The sequence below is a fragment of the Oncorhynchus nerka genome, linkage group LG16 (genome assembly GCF_034236695.1).
Source record: "Oncorhynchus nerka isolate Pitt River linkage group LG16, Oner_Uvic_2.0, whole genome shotgun sequence".
Taxonomy (NCBI): Eukaryota; Metazoa; Chordata; class Actinopteri; order Salmoniformes; family Salmonidae; genus Oncorhynchus; species Oncorhynchus nerka.
The window spans coordinates 35,907,497-35,932,108 of record NC_088411.1 but is presented as its reverse complement, the minus strand read 5'-3'; the positions used below and the strand labels follow the sequence as shown (position 1 = coordinate 35,932,108).

At 44.7% G+C, this 24,612-nt stretch overlaps 1 protein-coding gene across 5 annotated transcripts in view; it reads left to right on the top strand.

Annotated features, from left to right (window-relative positions):
- Positions 1-24,612, top strand: part of LOC115144438 (cytohesin-1-like) — a 64,060-nt gene that overhangs the window by 5,792 nt on the left and 33,656 nt on the right. For 2 of the 5 annotated variants that reach the window (XM_065002656.1, XM_065002655.1), the window contains exon 1: positions 23,794-24,023. The exons of 1 other annotated variant lie outside the window; for it this stretch is intronic. Coding sequence is in view for 1 of the 4 variants with exons in the window: in XM_029685488.2 (XP_029541348.2) it covers positions 14,970-15,000 (31 nt within the window). In the remaining 3 variants the exon portion in view is untranslated. Of the gene's footprint in view, positions 1-14,637; positions 15,001-23,577; positions 24,024-24,612 lie in introns of those variants that run through there. 2 more of the 5 variants (XM_029685488.2, XM_065002657.1) reach the window with 2 other exon arrangements.

Sequence of the window (24,612 nt, the reverse complement as noted above, 5' to 3'; positions counted from 1 at the left end):
TTACGCAGAGCTACATTATCTGTCCATAATGCACATTGGTGACGTCTGCTGGTCAACAATAAATAGCAGTGTGTGATTGTCAGATATACTTGATATTTTTTGTCTACTGTCTTCGTCAAATCTCTGTGGCGCGGTGGTAAAATCGTTGGCTTTAATTTGTCAGTCAATAATCAGTTGTAGTATCAGGTTCGCATCTCATGCTTCCCTTTTTTTGCCTTCATGTTTACTAATGTTCAACAACGGAATCTATGCCATTATTTTGGGTGCTTAACACAGATGCTTATACAATACCAAATAAAACAAATTATTTGAACAGTGCAGAAAGTGTGGTTTCACATTAAACAATTTTCAAAACAGTGTGCCTTCCACGGAATTCGACCTCATACCCTCACGTCCCTGAATGTTCCAGAGTTCCCTTCTCTACCTGCTAAACTACCGGTCAGATAAAATTAACCGTACAAAATGCTTAATATTTTTATAAGTAGAGGTCGGTGTTAGAAAGTAGCTTGGAATAGAAGAAAGCACCGGAACCACGGCGAAATAAGTGGGATCTCGCATTTTGCAACACACGTTTTGAAAACACACGTGATCAAACACGTTCTTCAGGATAAAAGAGATACAGGCATCCATCCACACGCTGCTTCGAATTTATGCTGCGTTCAAAACCACTGGGAACTCGGAAATCTCTGACTTCTGACTTCAGTGCGTTCAAAACAACTGGGAACTCGGAAAAACGAGCTCCGACTGGGGAAAATCGTTTTGAAGGGTCATCCAACTCGGAATTCCAACTCAGGAACTCTGCCCTCTTTCTAGAGCCCCAACTTTCCGACCTGAAGATCACTGACGTCATGATTTGACCTCCTATTTTTCTGAATTCCCGGTTGTTTGGAACGCGGCATATGCCAATTCCCATCGTGACGTATTTCATTAGGCCATATGACATCTTCACAGACGCCTCGCCAGTGATGCCAATTTAGCATTTTTGTTGCTAGATTTAGCAACTTTTCAGACTACCCTGGCCACTTGTTTTTTCAAATCAGCACCTAGCAACAAATTTAGCTACTTTTAAAAATGTATTTTGAACTTTTAGCAACTTTTGAAACGTGAATCAAACGCTAAAATGCACGCATTTTCCCTCTAAATGACAAAATCACACACTCGGTCACAACACACGTGCCTGGCTGCAAAAGTGCATTGTGAGTGATGTCAGCAGAAGGCCTGCAGCAATTTCAGAAAATTGCAAATCATTGTTGGCTGACTGCAGCAGCAGTAGAACTGATTCGACGAGCCAAACCCAATGAATATAGTTGGTCAAGAATGTTTGATCTTGAACAGAACTTACAACATAAATCAACATGTCTCAATCAAAATTGTACAGAGAAGAGTGGGAGTCTGTACCTGAACAAATGTCAAACCATATTTTTTGCCGAGATGGCCAGTCAATTTGAGTAACGTTATTGTTGATTCTACGTAAATGATATGCAGTTTTACGTTTTCACGCAATGACATCACAACTTCATTTAGCAACAAATCAACCTGATTTTAGGGAGGCAAAAGTCACCAATTGCGATATATCTGCCAATATATGGGTTTTTAGAAGTGGAATGACAAACAAACAAAATATCTCACAAATTGTGCTCCAAAGGACTAACAGATACTCTAAATTATGATTTTTTGAATAATTATTCAAATGTATATTATTTAAGAACATTGTAGGGACTAAATGTTATAATTAACATTATTCAAGAACATGTTAACCACCAAAAAGCAATTATATCCTCTATAAATACGAAATTACAGTTGAAGTCAGAAGTTTACAATACACTTAGGTTGGAGACATTCAAACTCGTTTTTCAACCACTCCACAAATGTATTGTAATGACCTGACTAGATCATAAATGAACAATTGTCCAGACAGAGGCTTGAGTTTGCGAATTGACGGTTTATTAAACCAACTTTACACAGGCTACTGTTTGGGCCGTAGCACACGCCAAATAGATGACAGATAACCCACAAGCTAATCGTGACCTTCTCTTGTGAAGCCCAGACGTAAGAGAGAGAGAACAAAGGCTGAACCTGGTCTTAACTTCCAATGCTCCACCCCCCTGCCCAACCCCCCTCCACGCCACTCCGCCAACCACCAGGATGCCCGGCATCAGAACATTCCAGGCATTCCCGTGATTGGCAGATAGCAGGTTGATTGACATGTCGGACCCGCGAACACCGGGTACTGGTCAGTACAACACAACCACCTCCTAGCCTAACACATAACACACAGCTGTCTGTGCGGGTCGCTACACAGCCCCCACCACAAAGTCCCTCGTCCCCGAGGGAACAAACAAAGTCTCTGAAGCGACCCGGAGGTCTCCTTTGCCTGCGTGGCCGTGATGGTCGCAGAGTGCCCCCTCTGGGAACCAGGGGATGAAGGCAGGGATATGGGGGACAAGGAAGCGGGAACGGGTAATACAGTCCGTGGCTCTGGGGAACCACGCGGTGACACAGGGGGAGACAGGGGGAGTGGGCTGTCTGGAGCCTTGTCTGCGGCACCTGAGGGTGGGTGCCTGGAGAATGTCATTGCCAGAGAGGGGAATTGTGGGGTTCCTGGGGTTTGGGAGAAGAGGCCCCTCTGTATGGGGCTAACCTGTCCCGGTGCAGTGCCACCTTTCTCCCCCTGGGAGGAAGCTGCACCCGGTACACAACCTCCCCTACCCTCTCCAGGACACTGCAGGGTCCCACCCAGTGACTGTCCAACTTGGGGCATCTGCCTTTTTCCTTAGGGGCTGTAGACCCAGACCAGCTCCCCAGCCACAAAGTGCCTTCCCGGGTGTGCACGTCATAGTTCCTTTCTGCCTCACGCCTGCATTCACCAGCTGCTCTCTGGCGAAGGTGTGGGCTGTCTCCAGGCGGTCCTGGAGTCTCCGGGCATACTCCGGCCCCGGAGGAACATGAGGGCTATCCAGGGGCCGACCAACGCCATCTCCGCAGGGGTGCGGATCTCTCCCCAGCATGAGGAGGGCAGGCGTGCAGGAGGTGGAGTCTTGGACAGCGGAGCGGCATGCCATGAGGACCATAGGCAGGTGCTTGTCCCAGTCACGCTGGTGTTTGGAAGAGACGATGGCCAGCTGCTGTCCAAGCGTTTTGTTGAAGCGCTCCACAAGGCCATCACTTTGAGGATGGAGAGGAGTAGTGCGGGTCTTGTGCATACCCAGCCTCTCACACATGGTGGCGAACACACGGGACTCAAAGTTTCTGCCTTGGTCGCTGTGGATGGACTCTGCAGCTCCAAACCTGCTGAACATCCCCGCTGTCAGGGCGTCGACGATGGTCTCTGCCTCCTGGTCAGGCAGAGCATAGGCCTCGGGCCATTTTGTGAAATAGTCCATGGCCGTGAGCACCCAGCGGTTTCCACTGTCTGTGGTGGGGAACGGCCCAACTACATCCACTCCCACCCTCTCCATGGGAGCCCCCACTGGGAACTGTTGGAGCTGAGCATGAGAGCGGCCTGGGGGCCCTTTCTCGCTGTGCAGTTGTCACAGCGGCGACAAAAGTCCTCCACATCCCTCTTGTGCTGCCCCCAGTAGAAGCCCTGACGGAGACGGCGCAGTGTTTTTGTGACCCCAAAGTGTCCAGTCCCCACCCCCCATGAGTACTCTGGAGCACAGCCTCCCGCAATGCTTTTGGGACCACCACCTGCCACCTCTCCTCTCCCGTAGCTGACTCCTTCCATGCCCGCTGTAGCACGCCATCAGCCAGCCGCAGTCTCTCAAACTTCGACCACAACCCTTTGGTCGCGAGTGAGAGCGCTGTCACCTCTTCCCATGGTGGCCTCACCTTCGCCTCTACCCACTGTAGCACTGGCTGTAGGTCTGTGTCCCGTCCCTGCTGCTGCCGCCATTCAGCCACGTCGACAGTCTGCAGCTCACAGCAGACAGGCCCGCTCGCCCGACACACTGTGGCACAGACACCCTCCTCTGCCCGCAGCTCTCTCTCCCGTCCTCTCTCCGTTCACAGTGGCGGCAGCCGTCTGCAGTACAGGGCCGACGGGACATGGCGTCGGCGTTGGAGTGGCGTGCCCCTGCCCTGTGCACCACCGTGAAGTCATACGGCTGAAGCTCCTCCAACCAGCGTGCCACCTGCCCCTCTGGCTCTCTGAAAGACATGAGCCACTGGAGAGCAGAGTGGTCAGTCCTTACAGTAAAGGGCAGACCACCCAGGTAGTACTTGAAGTGTTTGACGGAAGCCACAACAGCCAAGAGCTCCCGCCGGGTGACACAGTAGCGGCGCTCATGTTTGTCAAATGTTTTGCTGAAGTACGCCACCACTCTCTCCCCCTCTGGCCCCACCTGGGCCAGCACCCCACCCATGCCCACATTGCTCGCGTCTGTGTCCAGGATAAAGGGCAAGGTGAGGTCAGGGGGCGAGCACGGGGCCTCGATCAGTGCACGTTTGAGGGTGTTGAACGCCTCCTCACACTCCACTGTCCAAGTGAAAGCCTTGTCCTTCGGCAGCAGGCGGTTCAGTGGAGCAGCAACGCTTGAGAAGCCCCGTACAAACCTCCTGTAGTACGAGGCCAGGCCCAGGAAGCTCTTCAGCTGACGCTGGTCGGTGGGGGTGGGCCAGTCTCTGACAGCCCCTACCTTGTCCTCCATGGTGCTGATCCCCTCCTTCCCCACTCAGTGGCCCAAGAAGGACACCTCTCTCCTCATGAAGTGGCACTTCTCGGGGTGGAGCTTCAGACCTGCGGCAGCCACCCTCTCCAGCACACGCCGTAGCGCCCCCAGGGCTGACTGGAAGGAGCTGCCATGGGCCAGGATGTCATCGAGGTATACCAGACACTGCTGTCGGGGGATGCCATCCAGCACCCTGTCCATCAAACGCTCAAAAGTAGCTGGAGCGTTGCACAGGCCAAAGCACAGGACCTTGAACTGCCAGTGTCCTCTGTTAGTGGAGAACGCAGTTTTGGCTCTGGCCTCTGGGGAGAGGGGCACCTGCCAGTAGCCGCTGCGGAGGTCTAGTGAGGAGAACCAGGAGGACCCCCTAACCAGGTCCAGCGACTCATCGATACGTGGTATGGGGTATGAGTCCTTCCTGGTTACCTCATTCAGCCGCCTGTAGTCTGCACAGAACCTCAGCTTGCCCCCCTTCTTCGGAACCATGACGACTGGCGCCGCCCAGGGGCTGTCTGAGGGCTCAATGAAGTCTGCCCGCTGCATCTCCAACACAGCCTTGTCTGCCGCCTCCTGGCGTGCCAGCGGGATACGGCGGGGACGCATCTTGATGGGTCGAGCATCACCTGTGTCGATCTCATGCTGCACCAGATGAGTCTGACCCACCTCCTCCTCACTCAACGCAAAGCTGTCTCTGAATTCAAACAGCAACTGCCACAACCGTTCCTGCTGCTCGGGGTCAAGACCAACACAGTTCCTCCCCCATATCTCCCTCACTGCAGACAGTGTCCTCTCCTCTCCCATCTGGGGTAGCTGGGCTGGGGGGTGCGGCCCGGGCTCACAGAGGGCTGTGTCATGGAGGTAGCTGGGGAATGTAACACACCGCCGTAGGTGACAGGGGGACTGGGAAAAGTCACACACAGCTGTGGGGGAGGGGGCGCAGCCATGAGTCTCTGCTGCTTTAACTGTTGGAGTAAAGGGTTTGTTGGGTTGAGTGAATGTGACATTAGGGGGGGCCATGGTGACTTTATGTCCCTCCCTGGAAGCTCAGTGTGCCCCTATTTAGGTCTAACTGGCAGCCTGTGCTCCTAAGAAAGTCCAACCCCAGGATACAAGGGTCCTGCACAGCCGCCACCCACACAGGATGACGACAGTCCTGCCCCTACTGTCAGAGTCATTATTCCCTTCCCTTTCATGGGTGCCAGCTCACCTGTGACTGTGCGGAGCTGCACAGTTGTAGGCTCACACTGAGTCCAACCTGGCACAATATCTGGCCTCACCAGGGTTACTGTGGACCCAGTGTCCACCAGGGCGGAGCAGGGCACCCCCTCCACAGTGACAGGGACATGACAAAAGTCCCCAACACAGGTCCGGCCCACCACAACAACAGGCTCCATCCGCTTGCCCTCGTCTGCTTCTGGGGGAAGTGGAGCCTTGCTTCCCGTCTGTGCCGGTGGGCTCCTCCTGAAGATGATGGTGGTTGGGATAGAAAGCCAGGGGTCCGCACTACCCGGTCTATGCGGACCCCGAGCCGTTTCCCTGAGCTCTGGGGACATGGGGCAATCTCGGCGCAGATGGCCTGGCTGGCCACAACCCCAGCAGACCCTGGGACCAGGGCGTGTGTTTCGTTCCGCCTGTAGCGACACAGCACGAATGAGTTTTGTCATTTCGGCCACCCAAGCAGGCTTTTCCGGCTCCGGGCTGCTCTGCCCCCAGCTCGCACAGAGGGTGTGTCTCCCTGCACCCCCACCAAAGCCCCAGCTGAAGCCCCAGCCCACACCAGCTCCCTCTCCAAAGCCATCTCCAAGGCTGTCTGCAATGACTCAGGATGAGCCAGCTGGGTCTGTATGCGCAGCTCCGTAGGAGAGAGCGCCTGTATGAACTGGTCCCGTGCTAGCTCGCTCTGCACGGAGGGGGGCATGTGAGCATATGCCCGCCGAGAGAGGCTCTCAATGTCATTAGCTAGCACCCGTAGAGGCTCTCCAAGCTGCCTGCGTCTATTACTCAGTTCGGAGCGCAGTAGCCCGGGCTGTACACACTGTCCATAGCGCCTCCTCAGTGCTCCCACTAAAGCACCATAATCATGCCTGTCCTCGGGGCTAATCAATATCAAACAGGCCAGAGCTTCATCCGTGAGGCATAAAGCCAACTGCAGTGCCCTTTCTTCATCCGACCACCCCCTAAAATGAGCTAACAGTTCAAACTGAGCATGAAAAGCTTCCCAATCCGCCTTACCGGAATACTTCGGGGTCTTAACAGATACGGACGCAGCCGGGAACTGGGTGCCGCCATGTTTGTTTACATCCTGAGCCCCAGATTCCTCGTCACGCCGCGTCGACGTCACCACTTCGGTCCGCCCACCAGAATCCGCGAAATACAGTCGACGAAGCACTCATGCCCGCTTCAGCCGCCATCGCTCTAACGTCCTCCCTCAAGCGGCCTCTGCGCTCCGACGCCCTGGCGATCTCCTCAGACAGAACCCCCGACGTCCATTCACACGCACCTCCTTGGCCATAATCGTCCCCTACCTCCACCTTCACTTTCGGATTCCCTCGAAGCATTTTCAATCCCCGTTCTCACCTACGGTAGCTAGCCACATAAGTCAGCTAGCTAGCTGGCTAACTTGTATCAACGTTTTTACTTCTGACACCAATGTAATGACCTGACTAGATCATAAATGAACAATTGTCCAGACAGAGGCTTGAGTTTGCGAATTGACGGTTTATTAAACCAACTTTACACAGGCTACTGTTTTGGCCGTAGCACACGCCAAATAGATGACAGATAACCCACAAGCTAATCGTGACCTTCTCTTGTGAAGCCCAGACGTAAGAGAGAGAGAACAAAGGCTGAACCTGGTCTTAACTTCCAATGCTCCACCCCCCTGCCCAACACCCCTCCACGCCACTCCGCCAACCACCAGGATGCCCGGCATCAGAACATTCCAGGCATTCCCGTGATTGGCAGATAGCAGGTTGATTGACATGTCGGACCCCGCGAACACCGGGTACTGGTCAGTACAACACAACCACCTCCTAGCCTAACACATAACACACAGCTGTCTGTGCGGGTCGCTACAGTATTGTTAACTAACTTTAGTTTTGGCAAGTTGGTTAGGACATCTACTTTGTGCTTGACACAAGTAATTTTCCCAACAATTCTTTACAGATTATTTCACATATAATTCACTGTATCACAATTCCAGTGGGTCAGAAGTTTACATACACTAAGTTGACTGTGCTTTTAAACAGCTTGGAAAATTCCAGACAATTATGTCATGCCTTTAGAAGCTTCTGATAGGCGAATTGACTTCTGATGGGCGAATTGACATAATAGTTTGGCCATAATGACCATCGTTATATTTGGAGGAAAAAGGGGGAGGCTTGCAAGCCGAAGAACACCATCCCAACCGTGAAGCACAGGGGTGGCAGCCTCATGCTGTGGGGGTGCTTTGCTGCAGGAGGGACTGGTGCACTTCACAAAATAGATGCCATCATGAGGAAATGAAAATGATGTGGATATATTGAAGCAACATCTCAGTCATCTCAATCAGTCAGGAAGTTAAAGCTTGGTCGCAAATGGGTCTTCCAAATGGACAATGACCCCAAGCATATGTAACGGATGTGAAATGGCTAGCTAGACTGTTGTGTGCAGAGCGTCCCTGGTTCGCGCCCAGGTCGGGGCGAGGGGACGGGTGTAAAGTCTATACTGTGACATTGATGCTGTTGACCCGGATCACTGGTTTCTGCGGAAAAGGAGGAGGTCAAAAGGGGGGTGAGTGTAACGGATGTGAAACGGCTAACTAGTTAGCGGTGGTGCGCGCTAAATAGCGTTTCAATCGGTGACGTCACTTGCTCTGAGACCTTGAAGTAGTGGTTCCCCTTGCTCTGCAAGGGCCGCGGCTTTTGTGGAGCGATGGGTAACGATGCTTCGTGGGTGACTGTTGTTGATGTGTGCAGAGGGTCCCTGGTTAGCGCCCGAGTATGGGCGAGGGGACGGTCGAAAGTTATACTGTTACACATACTTCCAAAGATGTGTCAAAATGGCTTAAGGACAACAAAGTCAAGGTATTGGAGTGGCCATCACAAAGCCCTGACCTCAAACCTATAGAAAATGTGTGGGCAGATCTGAAAAAGCGTGTGTGAGCAAAGATGCCTACAAACCGAGTTACACCAGCTCTGTCAGGAGGAATGGGCCAAAATTCACCCAACTTATTGTGGGAAGCTTGTGGAAGGCTACCTGAAACATTTGACCCAAGTTAAACAATTTAAAGGCAATGCTACCAAATACTAGTGTATGTAAACTTCTGACCCACTGGGAATGTGATGAAAGAAATAAAAGCTGAAATAAATCACTCGCTACTATTATTCTGACATTTCACATTCTTAAAATAAAGTGGTGATCCTAACCAACCTAAAACAGGGAATTTTTACTAGGATTACATGTCAGGAATTGTGAAAAACTGAGCTTAAATGTATTTGGCTAAGGTGTCTGACTTCAACTGTAAATATGAAACACTTGTTCATCTTACCTTCTTAGGTACAACTTAAAGATTTGTCTATCTATATGATTTAACATTTACACGTTCAATTCTTACTTTTTGTCTCCCTTTACTCGGCTACATATCTCTTTTATGAGAACAAACTTTTGTCAGTAATGTGGCATCTGCAAAGGACATGAACCGAACATAGCTAGTCGAAGTTAGCTAGTCAATCAAGCAACTCTAGCCCAGATGTTAGTTGCTTTGCAGCTTCTGGTTTCATTTACAAAATAAAAGTCTAGAGGTTGTTTAGAACTGCATTCAATAATGACATTATACCGGCAGAAGACATAGCATAGGCATGGGCCTTCAGCAAATGGCTTGTGTGAGAATGATACTATAAAGATACAGAAGAGCCTTGTCTAGAATAACTGCCTGAGCTTCAAAATAGACAGTAAATATGATTTAGGCTAGGCCTATTCTGCTATCTAAATATGCCATGCTGTTGTGTGTTATTTAATGGCCATATAATTGCATAATACATTTTTTATAGCCATGTGGATCTATTGTGGTGATCATGTAACCTAATGAATCACACATTTTCAAGTATTTGGGAGCCTTTTATTAGCCATTTTGACTGTTGTACTCGTGAATTTCACTCAGTATGTAGACTTGTATCCATTTGCGTGCGCAACCCCATCACGCAGAGTCTATTTCCATATCAATAAATGAGACGAAACAAAATATTGATTGAATCTTGGCTATAACCTGTCCTGAGCGAAATAGCCAAAGGGTCCCAAATGATCAAGACTATCTATAGCCTATTCTTATTGCAAGATCTGTTTTCCCTATCAGCCACTGCATGTACTTTTCAACTATTTTGTCTAAAATGTAATTAGAGGCTATATTTAGCCTGTGAGCTAGAGTCTCTTTTGCAGGCGAGCCCTTTAATAAAAACAGCTATAAAACACAAATAGAGTTCTAAAATTATTCCGCAAGACACCTGTACCCAAAATGATTGCAATGCCTACAAGTTGAAGGCCTATTTTTTTTATTTAGATCGGCCTAAATGAAACATTGAATTGTTAAAGTGATAGGCTAAATATCTTTGGACAATTTTGATCATTTTGAATACACACATGGATTTCAATAAATAAATAAAGACTGTTCTATTCTTTTTGATTTAGTTCCTATTACAACTCAGACAAATGACTGACTGACTGAACTGATAGATACTACTGGTTATGATTCATTATTCCTGGTAGATACTACTGGTTATGATTCATTATTCCTGGTATATACTACTGGTTATGATTCATTATTCCTGGTAGATACTACTGGTTATGATTCATTATTCTTGGTAGATACTACTTACTGGTTATGAGGATGGTACAATATTGAATGAGTCATATTTTGATAAGGTGCATGCATGGGAATGCCCAAGTCACCCAGAGATATGCCCGTGCTGTAGAGATACACCTAGAGGACTGAAACTTCACTGTTGTATGCATAATACAGCTAGTGTGATCTACACTTGGGCTGGAAAACAAATCCATTATATTAAAGGGGAAGGGGGGGATACCTAGTCAGTTGTACAACTGAATGCCTTCAACATTAGCTACCTAAATGTGAAGTAACTCAACTGAGGAGTAATAGAGAATGGAGACTTTTAACTTGAAAACGTGCAGGATACCGATTTAAAAAAAACAGTGTTATGCTTGTTCTGGTAGCACTCCTCACAGGCTGTTTGGTGTACGTTCTTTTGTTGGTGAGATGAAAATGCCAAAACTCTGAAAGGTATTATTGTACGTCAGAATTACTACACAAGATTTGTTCAGCCTAAAAAATGTTATTCCGTAGTTGTAACATGGTGTTTGTATGTTCACAGATGAAAGTTAATGTTTACATTTTTTCTTACGATCCTAACAATTTCCGTATGGATTTTCTTACGATCCTAAATATATGTACGTTAAACCTTTTGGCAGGTATCCGGCTCCATAAAACTCCCTTCGAATCGTATTAACACCCATTGTGTATGTTTCCCTTGCATCATCAATGGACCGTGCAGTGCATTCCTTGTCCCACAATCGTGCAGAATGCACTGCACGCTCCATTGATCTAAATTTGTAGTAATCATGGCCCAATTACCGACCGGGCACACAGGGTATGTGGCCATGGGCACTAACTTCTGGGGCCCCCACCCATTCATTAAATTATAGTTTTTAATCCCGGTGCTGAGTTAATGTGATTTTTTTGCGTAGCGGCTAATTTTATTGCTAATAGGCTGTGTTTGTAGAGTGACTGAGATAAATGAAGCTACAGCAACCAATGTGATAATGGCAGGGGTAATTTTTGCTTGTTTTTGCTAGTCTCTAAATAACATTCTAGAGTTTTTAAATTGTTTAGAAATTCAGTAAAATGAGGTTCAACTTTCTGTCTAGACTTGACAGTTCATGCAGCTTTAGTATTCTGATCGTGTCATGAGTCTACACTTCTACCGTGTCCACAGTGTTTCCGGAATCCCTTTTTCCGTGCTATATTCAGATGCCAGTATGCATTCTACAAATGGTGGAACCCTTACGAAAAAAAGATTGCAGTCAGAGCACACTGCAGTCGGAGTGCAGTACACTGCAGTTATTCTGCAATTACTGCGTCAAAAATACCACATTCGACTGCAGTTACTCCACTTTTACTGCAGTTTCCAAACTGCAATCTTTTTTTTGTCAGGGAATAGGCCAAATATGATAATAACACAACAACAACTGATGGCAGTAGCTAACTAGCCAGCTTACCTCTGTAGCTAGCTAGCAAGCATTGCAAACAGTTTAGCATAACTCCAGTAAATGTATTTATTTATTTATATATATAATATATATATATATATGATTCTAAATATTAGCTAGCTGGCTAGCATTTATGAGACTAACAAAAACGTTCCTCACACGCTAGGAACTTATTTCCTCCAATGTTATAATGAAAAGGTGCCTATCGGTCCCAAAGCACACGTTTTCTGGAGACTTGTGGGAGGAGTGCTGATGACTTCGCCCACTGTATGTGCTTTCGGTAGCCTGATAGCATCCAGACAGAAGAAATCCACACACAATGCATCCCTAACCACCTCCTGAAATGCTCAGCCAGATCTGAACATAGTCAGACCACAAAGCGACTTTTGAGAGTCTAGACTCTCTTTTCAATGCAATCTTCCTATTCTGATAGCAGAAGTCGCATGCAAGTCTCCTGGCTACGTCCCTTATGAAAAAAGAAGAAGATTGCCGTTAGAGTGCAGTATAACTGCAGTATGCTGAAAATACTGCATCAAAAATAACCGTTTTTTTTTACTGCAGTAATGTTGTAGTGTTAACTGCAGTTAGAGTGCAGAATAACTGCATTAATTCTGCAATTACTACGCCCAAAATACTACAGTCGACTGCAGTTACTGCACTTTTACTGCAGTTTCAAAACTGCAATCTTTTTTGTAAGGGGTAGTCTGTTTCTACATGCTCTAGTGATTAATGCTGATTCAGGCGGCTTCAGGAATTTGTTTGTTACAGAGACTGACGGTATCAAACGTATGATTGTCAATAACCATTCTCTAATAATCATTCTCATGTTCTCTTTCTTTCAATTTGGACAGCTGAAATATTGGACAGGGAAAGGGGGAACCTTGTGGAGAGATTAAACGAGGCCAACATCAAACGTCTAGTAGATATACTCTTTAGCCAAAAGGTGATCAATCAATTTGAGAAGGAAACCATAATGGAGACACATGGGCGGGCAGATAAAGCACGCGTCCTTGTGGACATTACCTATGCCAAAGGTGAACGTGCGTCTGACTCCTTGATCAACCAACTAAAGGTTGTTGACCTCATGCTGTACAATGACATCTTTTTAAAAACGGATTCCATGGATTGCATGGATGGATCACCAGGTAAGGAAGGAGAAAAGTTATTCCAGCCAACACATAGTTATTCCAGCCAACACATAGTTATTCCAGCCCACTGGGTTTACAAAATTCCGATAACGTTCCCAAAATTCCCTGGTTTTTGAAAAATCCTGGTTGAAGGATTCCGGATTTCCTGCTTATCCTCTCCTGATTCCAGGTATCTTCCCACCAGATGTTCTGGAAAACATGAACATTTTGGGAAAGTTGTCAGAATTGTGCTACCCTACCTAATGTGTAATTTCAAACTACTGTAATACTGCAGTTGTGACATGCTCTATTTTTCTCTCTGTAGTTTTCAACATGAGATGATGTGAGATGACTGAAGAGGAGAAAATAGCCACCTTTTAATACCACAATCCGGAGCCTGTAGATTTTTCTGTTATTTATACCTTATCATATCATCCTTTCAAGGTTAAAAAGCATTCTCAATAAATAATCTACATTGAAGGTGTTGTTTTTGTCGTTTTTGTTTTTGTTGTTTTTGTCCCTTCTGCCACCTTTGTCCTCTCCTGCCACTGTGGTTAATACCCCATTCACCATGGCTTCAATAATTTTACTGATAAACTCCTTAAACAGAAAGTCATATTTACTATTTATATACCTTCTTTTCAGAGGCTTATATATATAGACGTATACCTTCTTTTCAGAAACTCTTTCTCCTTGGTTCTGCAGATATCAGTGGCATATCCTGTAATGCTCTCTCTCTCACAGCATATCCTGTTTTCCTCTCTCTGTGGCCAAACTTAGTGAATGAAGCTCTGATTCAAGCACACAGCTGTGCTTTAAAACCCTCTCTCCCTCTTGTGTCCCATTTTGCCCCTACTCTTCATCTCTCTTCTTTCTCTTCCTCTCTTGTCTACCCACATAATTTTCTGTCTCTCTCTCTCTCTGCCCTTGTATACTCTCACATCTTTGCACTCTCGCTCCATCTCTCTCTCTCGCTTTCATTGCTATGATGGAGAGTTAAAAAGGTCCTTTAGCCTGTCATCACGTCATTCACCATTCAGAGGTCAAGCTCCATAAATCTGTCATCACTAGTTACCACAGCCACAAAGTCATAAACCCCTTCCATTTCTCCAATTGTTCTTCTTAAAATTTGAATTTAAACGCTACCCTTACCTTAACCACACTGCTAATTTTATGCCTAACACTACCCTTAAATTAAGATAAAAAAGCTAATGTTTCCAATGTTGACTTTGTGACTGTGGTAACTAGTGGACACTATAAACTGAGTACACAAAATATTATCCAAGACAGACTGACCAGGTGAATCCAGGTGAAAGCTATGATCCCTGATTGATGTCACTTGTTAAATCAAATCCACTTCAGACATTGTAGATGAAGGGGATGAGACAGGTTAAATCATTATTTTTAAGCCTTGAGACACGAATTGTGTGTGTGCCATTCATGGGCAAGACAAAATATTTAAGTTCCTTTGAACAGGGTATGGTAGAAATGCAACGCTGCTGGTTTCCCATGCTTCCCAGTTTCCCATGTGTATGAAGAATGGTCCACCACCAAAAGGACATCCAGGCAACTTGACCGTTGCCACAGCTGTGGGAAGCATTGGAGTCAACATGGGCAGCAAGGGTGCTTGTGTGTGTGCATGTGTGACTTCTGGGGGTGGAGCTTAGCGAATATCGGAATAGCAAAGCTTCTGATTGGCTGCCCAGTAGCAAGTATTACTAAACCACGCCTTGTTTCACCGCAGAACCCAGTTCTGAGTCAATTCACAGCCGTTCACGTCATTTTAAGATAGAAAGTCGACAAAAAGTCCAACTCTAAATATATATATATCTGAGCGCTCCAATTAATAGTTGCTACGTGAGCAGCAATTTGTAAAGTTTTTGAAAGTATTCGTAGTTTACAGAAAGGCTACATGATGGTTCTGAAGTCGGCAGACGGAGTGGGTAAGTAGCACCAGACTTAATTAGCCAATGCTATTTGATGTAGGACTTAGCTTTATAAACAGTTAATACCTGTATGCTATTTATTTTTAATCTAAGTTATTGCTACCTTGTTTCTGTTGGCTATTAGTAACATGTTTTCGCCGTGCCTTTTACGGTTGACTAGCTAAAATAACTTACCCAGCCTGCAATAGCGCAACAGGTCTTCATATGCTAATTTCCAGACGACCTTAGAACAAAAGGTTCATTTAGCGGACTGAGTTGAGGCCATGCAGCGGTGTGTGCACTGTGTATCACTGAAATCATAATGCGTGTGTGTCTACGATACATCGTTCCTACATCAGCCGAAGACGTAAGATGCGTTTTCCAAAACACCATGCAGCGAGAGTGTTTGCTAAGTGCATTGTTGAGGCATGTGTCGATACTAATTGGATCAAAAGAAAAGCAGTACTGCTCCGATCAGCTTTCTCCATTCAAATCTTACCACAAAGAGCAACTGAAGGCAATAAAAGTACTTACTTTATGTTCGTATTCCTATCTTTATTTATTATTGTTGCATTGTCGAAAAGGAACCTGCAAGTAAGCATTTAGTTGGACGATGCATGCCTATCCAGAACATACGAATAATAAACTTAAAACAACTTCTCTGGTAGAAAACAGCAGTTGTGGACTCAAGTCACATGACAAATGTGAATAATTTAGACTTGAAAATAAAATGACTTGAAATTACAAATAATTTGTAGTCTGCAAATTGACCACAAGACTTCCAAACAGATACAATATTTGACTAAAACATAATAATTTCAAACCTTGCATACATTTGCAGGGTTTCTTCTGGATCAAAATGTGTCTTAGGTGGTGGGGGCGTGGCAGTCGGCATGGCCAACAGTGCTATCGCCAACTGAACATTTTAAAAGCCATCCTGTTGGCGGCAGTGACAAAAGTATCCAGTTTTAGAGCTCATTTCCTGCAATTATACACATTTTGCAGTGAGGCTGAGAGAGAAATGCTAATTTATGCCTGGATTCACCTAGCCAGTCTATGTCATGGAAGGAGCAAGTGTTGGGGGGGGGGGATAAAATCACGGGCTGCCAGTTGGGGGAATCCTGGTGTACGTGGCTTAATCTACACACAGCCAGAGACAGTAGCCACAGCGTCGCCCTTGGAAAAGAAAAAAACACTGCAACAGATTGGCTAGTGAAACGCACACTCTGCACTCTGATTGGACCTTCAAACTGTCAATCAACACAGGTCGGTTGAGCTAGCGAACAGATTATTGATTTGCTGTACAGATATAGGATCGGGTGCAGTGCAAACGTCAAATTGTAGAAAGAGAGGATTGCCATAATAAATAAATATGCAGCTCCCTTTTCGAGCTTGTCTCATCGCTGCAACTCCCCAATGGGCTCCTCCGAAACATGACCCGCAAAACCGCGCATCTTAACACCAGCCCGCTAAACCCGGGAGCGAGCCGCACCAATGTGTCAGAGGAAACGCGTTAAACTCATGACCAAGGCCAGCCTGCAGGTGCCCGTCCCGCCACAAGGAGTCACCAGAGTGAAGTATTTGAAATATTTCCTTTTGCTTTCACACGTTTCTAATACTACAATAATTGCTAGCGTTTCATAATTCCATTACCTTACTGTTTATTGCAACACGTAGACATTTCTGTTTCTTCTCGTTTGAAACGAATGATCCACTCCAATTTGCATACCGCCCAAACAGATCCACAGGTAATGCAATTTCAATCGCACTCCACACTGCCCTTTCCCACCTGGACAAAATGAACACCTATGTGAGAATGCTGTTCATTGACTACAGCTCAGCGTTCAACACTAGTGCCCACAAAGCTCATCCTTAAGCTAAGGACCCTGGGACTAAACACCTCCCTCTGAAACTGGATCCTGGACTTCCTGACGGGCTGTCCACAGGTGGTAAGGGTAGGTAACAACACATCTGTCACGCTGATCCTCAACACCGGTGCCCCTCAGGGGTGCGTGCTTAGTCCCCTCCTGTACTCCCTGTTCACCCACGACTGCGTGGCCAAGCACGACTCCAACGCCATCAAGTTTGCTGATGACACAACGGTGGTAGGCCTGATCACCGACAACGTTGAGACAGCCTATAGGGAGGAGGTCAGATACCTGGCAGTGTGGTGCCAGGACAAAAACCTCTCCCTCAATGTGAGCAAGACAAAGGAGATGATCGTGGACTACAGGAAAAGGAGGGCCGAACAGGCCCAGATTAACATTGACGGGGCTGGAGCGTGTCGAGAGCTTCAAGTTCTTTGGTGTCCACATCACCAACAAACGATCATGGTTCAACCACACCAAGACAGTTGTGAAGAGGGCACAACAACACCTTTTCCCCCTCAGGAGACTGAAAAGATTTGACATGGGTCCTGAGATCCTCAAAGTTCTACAGCTGCACCATCGAGAGCATCCTGACAGGTTGCTATAGAAGGTAGTGTATACTTTTTTCATTTAACCCTTATTTTACCGGGTAAGTTTATTGAGAACACTTTATCATTTACAGCAACGACCTGGGGTATATGGCACAATACATCACTGGGGCCAAGCTTCCTGCCATGCAGGATCTATATACTAGGCGTTGTCAGAGGAAGGCCCAAAAAACTGTCAGACTCCAGTCACCCAAATCATAGACTGTTCTCTCTGCTACCGCACGGCAAGCGCTACCGGCGCGCCAAGTTTAGGTCCCATAGGCTCCTTAACAGCTTCTAATCCCAAACTATAAGACTGCTGAACAATTAATCAAATGGCCACCCAGACTATTTACATTGCCCCCCCCCATCATCCTTGACTCGGTATCGGTATCCCCTGTATATACGCTACCTGTCAAATCTTTTGATCACCTACTCATTCAGGGGGTTTTCTTAATTTTTACTATTTTCTGCGTTGTAGAATAATAGTGAAGACATCAAAACTATGAAATAACACATGGAATCATGTAGTAACCAAGAAAGTGTTAAACAAATTAAAATATATTTGGGATTCTTCAAATAGCCACCCTTTGTGTTGATGATAGCTTTGCACGCTCTTGGCATTCTCTCAACAAGCTTCATGAGGTAGTCACCTGGAATGCATTTCAGTTAACAGGTGTGCCTTTAAAAAAAAGTTATTTGGGGGAATTTCTTTCCTTCTTAATGCGTTTGAGCCAATCGGTTGTGTTGTGACGAGGTACGGGTGGTATACAGAAGATAGCCCTATATGGCAAGAACAGCTCAAATAAGCAAAGAGAAACAACAGTCCATTACTTTAAGACATTTCAAGGAACTTTGAAAGTTTCTTCAAGTGCAGTTGCAAAAACTATGATGAAACTATAGCTCTCATGAGGACCGCCACAGGAAAGGATGACCCAGAGTTACCTCTGCCGCAGCGGATACGTTCATTAGAGTTACCAGCCTCGGAAAGTGCAGCCCAAGTAAATGCTTCAGAGTTCAAGCAATAGACACATCTCAACATCAACTGTTCAGAGGACACTGTGAATCAGGCCTTCATGGTCAAATTGCTGCAAAGAAACCACTACTGAAGGACACCGATAAGAAAAAGAGACTTGCTTGGGCCAAGAAACATGTGCAATGGACATTAGACGGTTGGAAAAGCATTCCTCATGAAGCTGGATGAGAGAATGCCAAGAGTGTGCAAAGCTGTCATCAATGCAAAGGGTGGCTACTTTGAAGAATCTAAAATGTATTTGGATTTATTTTTTAACTTTTTTTGGTTACTACATGATTCCATATGTGTTATTTCATAGTGTTGACGACCCTTGAATGAGTAGGTTTGTCCAACAACTGTTTGTCATGTGCACACAGGCAAAATTGATCATGCTGCAGGCAGCATAGAGAAGAAAAGTACATGTTTAAAGCTGATAATTGATCGCATGGTGCAAGAATGAATGCAATTAATTGAACGTTATGATGGACACAGCTTTGTAGAAACAAAAACATACACAGCCTCTCCTCAACAAACTGTAGAACAAATCGTTTGTTGAGTATTGATCCTATTCCGGCCTCTATTAGAAAAGGGTACCGTCTTAAACAGTTAAACCAAAGGGAACGTTTTTGGATTTACAAACTACAGGCCACTAAGTACCCTGGTTTAAATGAAGATATGGATTTACAAACTACAGGCCACTAAATACCCTGGTTTAAATGAAGATATGAATTTACAGAACTACAGGCCACTAAATACCCTGGTTTAAATGAAGATATGGATTTACAAACTACAGGCCACTAAATACCCTGGTTTAAATGAAGATATGGATTTACAAACTACAGGCCACTAAATACCCTGGTTTAAATGAAGGTATGGATTTACAGACTACAGGCCACTAAATACCCTGGTTTAAATGAAGATATGGATTTACAAACTACAGGCCAATAAGTACCCTGGTTTAAATGAAGATCTGGATTTACAGACTACAGGCCACTAAGTACCCTGGTTTAAATGAAGATATGGATTTACAAACTACAGGCCACTAAATACCCTGGTTTAAATGAAGATATGGATTTACAAACTACAGGCCACTAAATACCCTGGTTTAAATGAAGATATGGATTTACAAACTACAGCCCACTAAATACCCTGGTTGAAATGAAGATATGGATTTACAAACTACAGGCCACTAAATACCCTGGTTGAAATGAAGATATGGATTTACAAACTACAGGCCACTAAATACCCTGGTTTAAATGAAGATATGGATTTACAAACTACAGGCCACTAAATACCCTGGTTGAAATGAAGATATGGATTTACAAACTACAGGCCACTAAATACCCTGGTTTAAATGAAGATATGGATTTACAAACTACAGGCCACTAAATACCCTGGTTTAAATGAAGATATGGATTTACAAATTACAGGCCACTAAGTACCCTGGTCTAAATGAAGATATGGATTTACAAATTACAGGCCACTAAGTACCCTGGTTTAAATGAGGATATGGATTTACAAACTACAGGCCACTAAATACCCTGGTTTAAATGAAGATATGGATTTACAAACTACAGGCCACTAAATACCCTGGTTTAAATGAAGATATGGATTTACAAACTACAGGCCACTAAATACCCTGGTTTAAATAAAGATATGGATTTACAAACTACAGGCCACTAAGTACCCTGGTTTAAATGAAGATATGGATTTACAAACTACAGGCCACTAAATACCCTGGTTTAAATGAAGATATGGATTTACAAACTACAGGCCACTAAGTACCCTGGTTTAAATGAAGATATGGATTTCTCACCCTTCCTGTAGGGTCGTGATGGGTTCATTTGCTGTCATCTAGTGGACATTTTGCTCTATTGCCCTCAGCTATGGTTAGACTGTTGTTCATGTTTTGCTGTGTTCTAGTGTACTATGGTATATTTAGCTTTCTTATTCTTGACACTTCTCCCAGTCATATTTAAGGTTAGAACTACATTTTAGTGTTCTGATACTTCTAGTTTGGAGTTGTATTTTTATGATAACATAGCTACAGTATTTCAATGTGTATAGTATTGCTTACTAGGTGTGTCCAATCAATTGTGTAACCACTCCCTCTTCCAATTAGGGCTAATTGAAAAGCTGTTTAAAAGAGGACCTTGTATTCCTCTTTTTTTGTACTCCCTGACCAAGGCCATGCAGCCGAAACGCGTCATTTAAAAAAAAAAAAAAACTTTGTTTCTATTGAACATGCCATACTAATAAAGGCATTTTAATCAATTATATGAAGAGTGCCTTGGCCCTCCTTTCTTTTTGATGACCAATTTACCCCTTTTACAAAAGAGCACCTTCTATCTACCGAAGTTTACTATTGTGTACCTTAGTAGCGCTTCCCTTCCTCTTTCTAAATCGTTTAGAGTGCTGCAGTTCGCAAACGCTATTGTGCTTATCACTCTCATGGCTATCAAGCAATGCATTCCGCCAAAATAGTCATTCACAATCTAATCCGAGTGCGGCCACAACTAGATCTTGTTTCAAAGTAAAAAAATTTGAGGGGAATGGGAGATTCGATAGGCCAACTTTTTTTTGTGTGTTATTATTTACAAATATTTTTGGGGTCAAGGTTTGGCTTTTTCAAGAGGCTTTATTACTGCCACTAAAAAAGTGAGTTTGGTACACAGTATAATGCTTGACAGTTTAGAGGCAATGACTATTTCCATGAATCTGTCGATACAGGATTAAAAAACTTGAGCATCTCTATTGATCCAGGGCCTGGCAGTTCTGTGCTTCTTGTTAATCCAGCCGCTTTGTCAGATTTCAAAAAGGCTTTACGGTGAAAGCATACCATATGATTATCTGAGGCGCCCTGCATACAAGACCACGAAAAACATTTTCCAACCAAACAGATGCATAACGAAAGTCAAATGGCAATAAAATTAAATCGCTTACCTTTGAAGATCTTCATCTTTTTGCAATCCCAAATGTCTGTTACACAATGAGTGGTCGTTTTGTTCGATAAAGTCCTTCTTTATGTCCCAAAATGTCCATTTATTTAGCGCGTTTGATTCAGAAATACACCGGTTCCAACTCACACAACATGCCTACAAAGCATCTAATAAGTTACCTGTAAACTTGGTCCAAACATTTCAAACAATGTTTCTAATCCAACCTCAGGTACCCTAAAATGTAAATAATCAATCAAATTTAAAACGGAATAATCTTTTTCCAATACCAAAGAAAAACGAGGAGTGCACTCCTGTTCACACGCACCAAAAGACTAGAGTCCTTCTGAGTGACACATGGAAAGAATAGGACTACTTCTTAATTTCTCAAAAGAAAAACATCGAACAATTTCTAAAGACTGTTGACATCTAGTGGAAGCCATAGGAACTGCAATTTGGATCCTAATAAATTGGGTTTCCTATAGAAAAGCGTTGGAAAATCCAATGACCACAATTTTTATCCCCCTGGATGGATTGTCCTCTGTGTTTTGCCTGCCAAATCAGTTCTGTTATACTCACAGACATTATTGTAACAGTTTTAGAAACTTTAGAGTGTTCTCTATGAATATCCTGGCTTCTGGACCTGAGTAACAGGCAGTTTACTTTGGGCACGCTTTTAATCCAGATGTCAAAATACTGCCCACTAGCCTTAACCTGTTACTCCTACCCCCTACTTTTTCGAACATTCTGTTAAAAATCCCGCAACATTTCAGCGCCCTGCTACTCATGCCAGGAATATAGTATATGCATATGATTAGTATGTGTGGATAGAAAACACTCAGACGTTTATAAAACTGGTTAAATCACGGCTGTGACTATAACAGAACGTGCGTTTCATCGAAAAGCGCAGGAAAATCTGATCACTGAAAATGGGAAAATATATCCATGCGCCACTAGAACCCATTGTTCAATGTGAACCACATTAAATGGGGCCGAGGTTGCAATACCTACAGCTTCCACACGATGTCAACAGTCTTGTCATTTGGCTGGGCTTTGTTTCTTGGTCAAACGGACTCGAGGCGGCGCATTTCTTCCGGTCTCCGACCGGATATTTTGGTTGAGATTTACCCGGACATTATTTCCAGACGTACAGCTATAGAATATACATCGCCTCGTGATCAATTTGATCGCTTATTAACGTTTACTAATACCTAAAGTTGCATTACAAAAGTATTTCGAAGTGTTTTGTGAAAGTTTATCGTCAACTTTTTTAATTTAAAAAAATGACGTTACGTTATAAAACGCTATTTTTTTCCTTGATCACACAGTCTTCATAGATCGATATCTAGGCTATATATGGACCGATTTAATCGAAAAAAAGACCCAATAGTGATGTTTATGGGACATCTAGGAGTGCCAACAAAGAAGATGGTCAAAGGTAATGAATGTTTTATGTTTTATTTGTGCGTTTTGTGTAGCGCCGACTATGCTAATTATTTTGTTTACGTCCCCTGCGGGTCTTTTGGGGTGTTACATGCTATCAGATAATAGCTTCTCATGCTTTCGCCGAAAAGCATTTTAAAAATCTGACTTGTTGCCTGGATTCACAACGAGTGTAGCTTTAATTCAGTACCCTGCATGTGTATTTTAATGAACGTTTGAGTAATAGACTCACTGAGGTTTATGTACTGTAGCATCTCTTAGAGGACAAGTTGTTTATGTTGCCTGATTTTAAAAAAGAAAAGAAAAAAGGAAAGTGAAATAATTGGACAGAGTGCCCCTTGTTGCATAATGGTTTGTTTATCATTAAGTCAGAGATCATATTCAGTGCTGGAGGTCATTGGTGTACAGTCCGACAGTCATGAGTACACATACCTAGGGCTATGTGTGAGAGTCCACGGGGTGGAGACTGTGTATAATGCTTGGAGGGAAAGAGGGAGGAGTTGCGGGGGAGGGGTTTCCCCCCCCCCTGTCATGTCAGTGATTTCTCAACAAATGGTAGAGTGATTGAGCTGAACACTCCTCTGGTTCACACACACTTGCTCTCTCGTGCTCTTCCTCACGCCCTCTGTGGTGTGGTGGAGCAGCTAGACTGTTACCTTGCTCGCTCTCTCATTACAAGTTTGTAGTAGTGTAGTGATGTGAAAGACAGATGGTAAGCTTGGCAGGTAATTAAGGGTTAAGGACAGTCTCCCTGGTTGCAGGGGAGAGGGGTGCAGTGTTGGTTATTTTAGTATTGCACCACAGGATTGGAGGGCTCAGAGGGACTGGGATTGTCTGGGTTATACTGCTTGGCTGTACTGGTGGGTTGCACTGGGACAGAAGAACCAGGCTGGTCTGCTGTACTGGGAGAGAAGTCTGGACTATATTATTGAGAGACTACTACTGCCAGACTGGATTAGACAAAGACTGGACTTTATTTTTTTTGAGCTGGAGTTTTTCTGGGCTGGACTGGGTGAGAAGTGTCTGGTACTGGACCTGGGAAATTCATTCTACAGGTACAGTAGACAAGACTGGAGACGTGTGTGAGTGGGCTCTGTGGAGACTGGTAGACGGACTAAAGGGTGAAGCAAGTGTTCTGGACCTGTGTTATACTGGTAACAGTGGAAGGACTGGGAGAGACAAACTCGCTCAGGTAGGAACACTACACGCTGTGTGTCTACCCCTTTTCCCGCTCATATTATCGTCACACTGCTAGGAAACAGCCACCTCTTGACATCAGGAAACACATAGCAAAAATATAGTACATGCTGTATCAGCTGATAATGCAATGTGTGTGTGTGTTAAGGTCTGATTGAGAGATGCAACAGTAACTGCATGCTCTTATCAGTGCGTGGGCAGAACAGTGCATGCGTGTGTCTGTTTGGGTGGACAAGACTACACAATGTAACCAAACTATCCCTCCAAAGCCTTCTCAATACCCACCAGAAACATTGAACTGCTGTCATATACTGGTAGCTAGTTTTAACAAATGTATCAGGTCAATGCTGATTGGTAAAATATCCACAATACAAAAGATGATTCTTCGTTGTTTTTAATGTGTTTATTGATAGAAGTAAGAGGAGCCATTTAGACTCCAAGTGGCCTTAACACAGACTCTTTACCATTACAGCACTAGTTAACCCATTGATTACAGCACTAGTTAACCCATTGATTACAGCACTAGTTAACCCATTGATTACAGCACTAGTTAACCCATGGATTACAGCACTATTTAACCCATG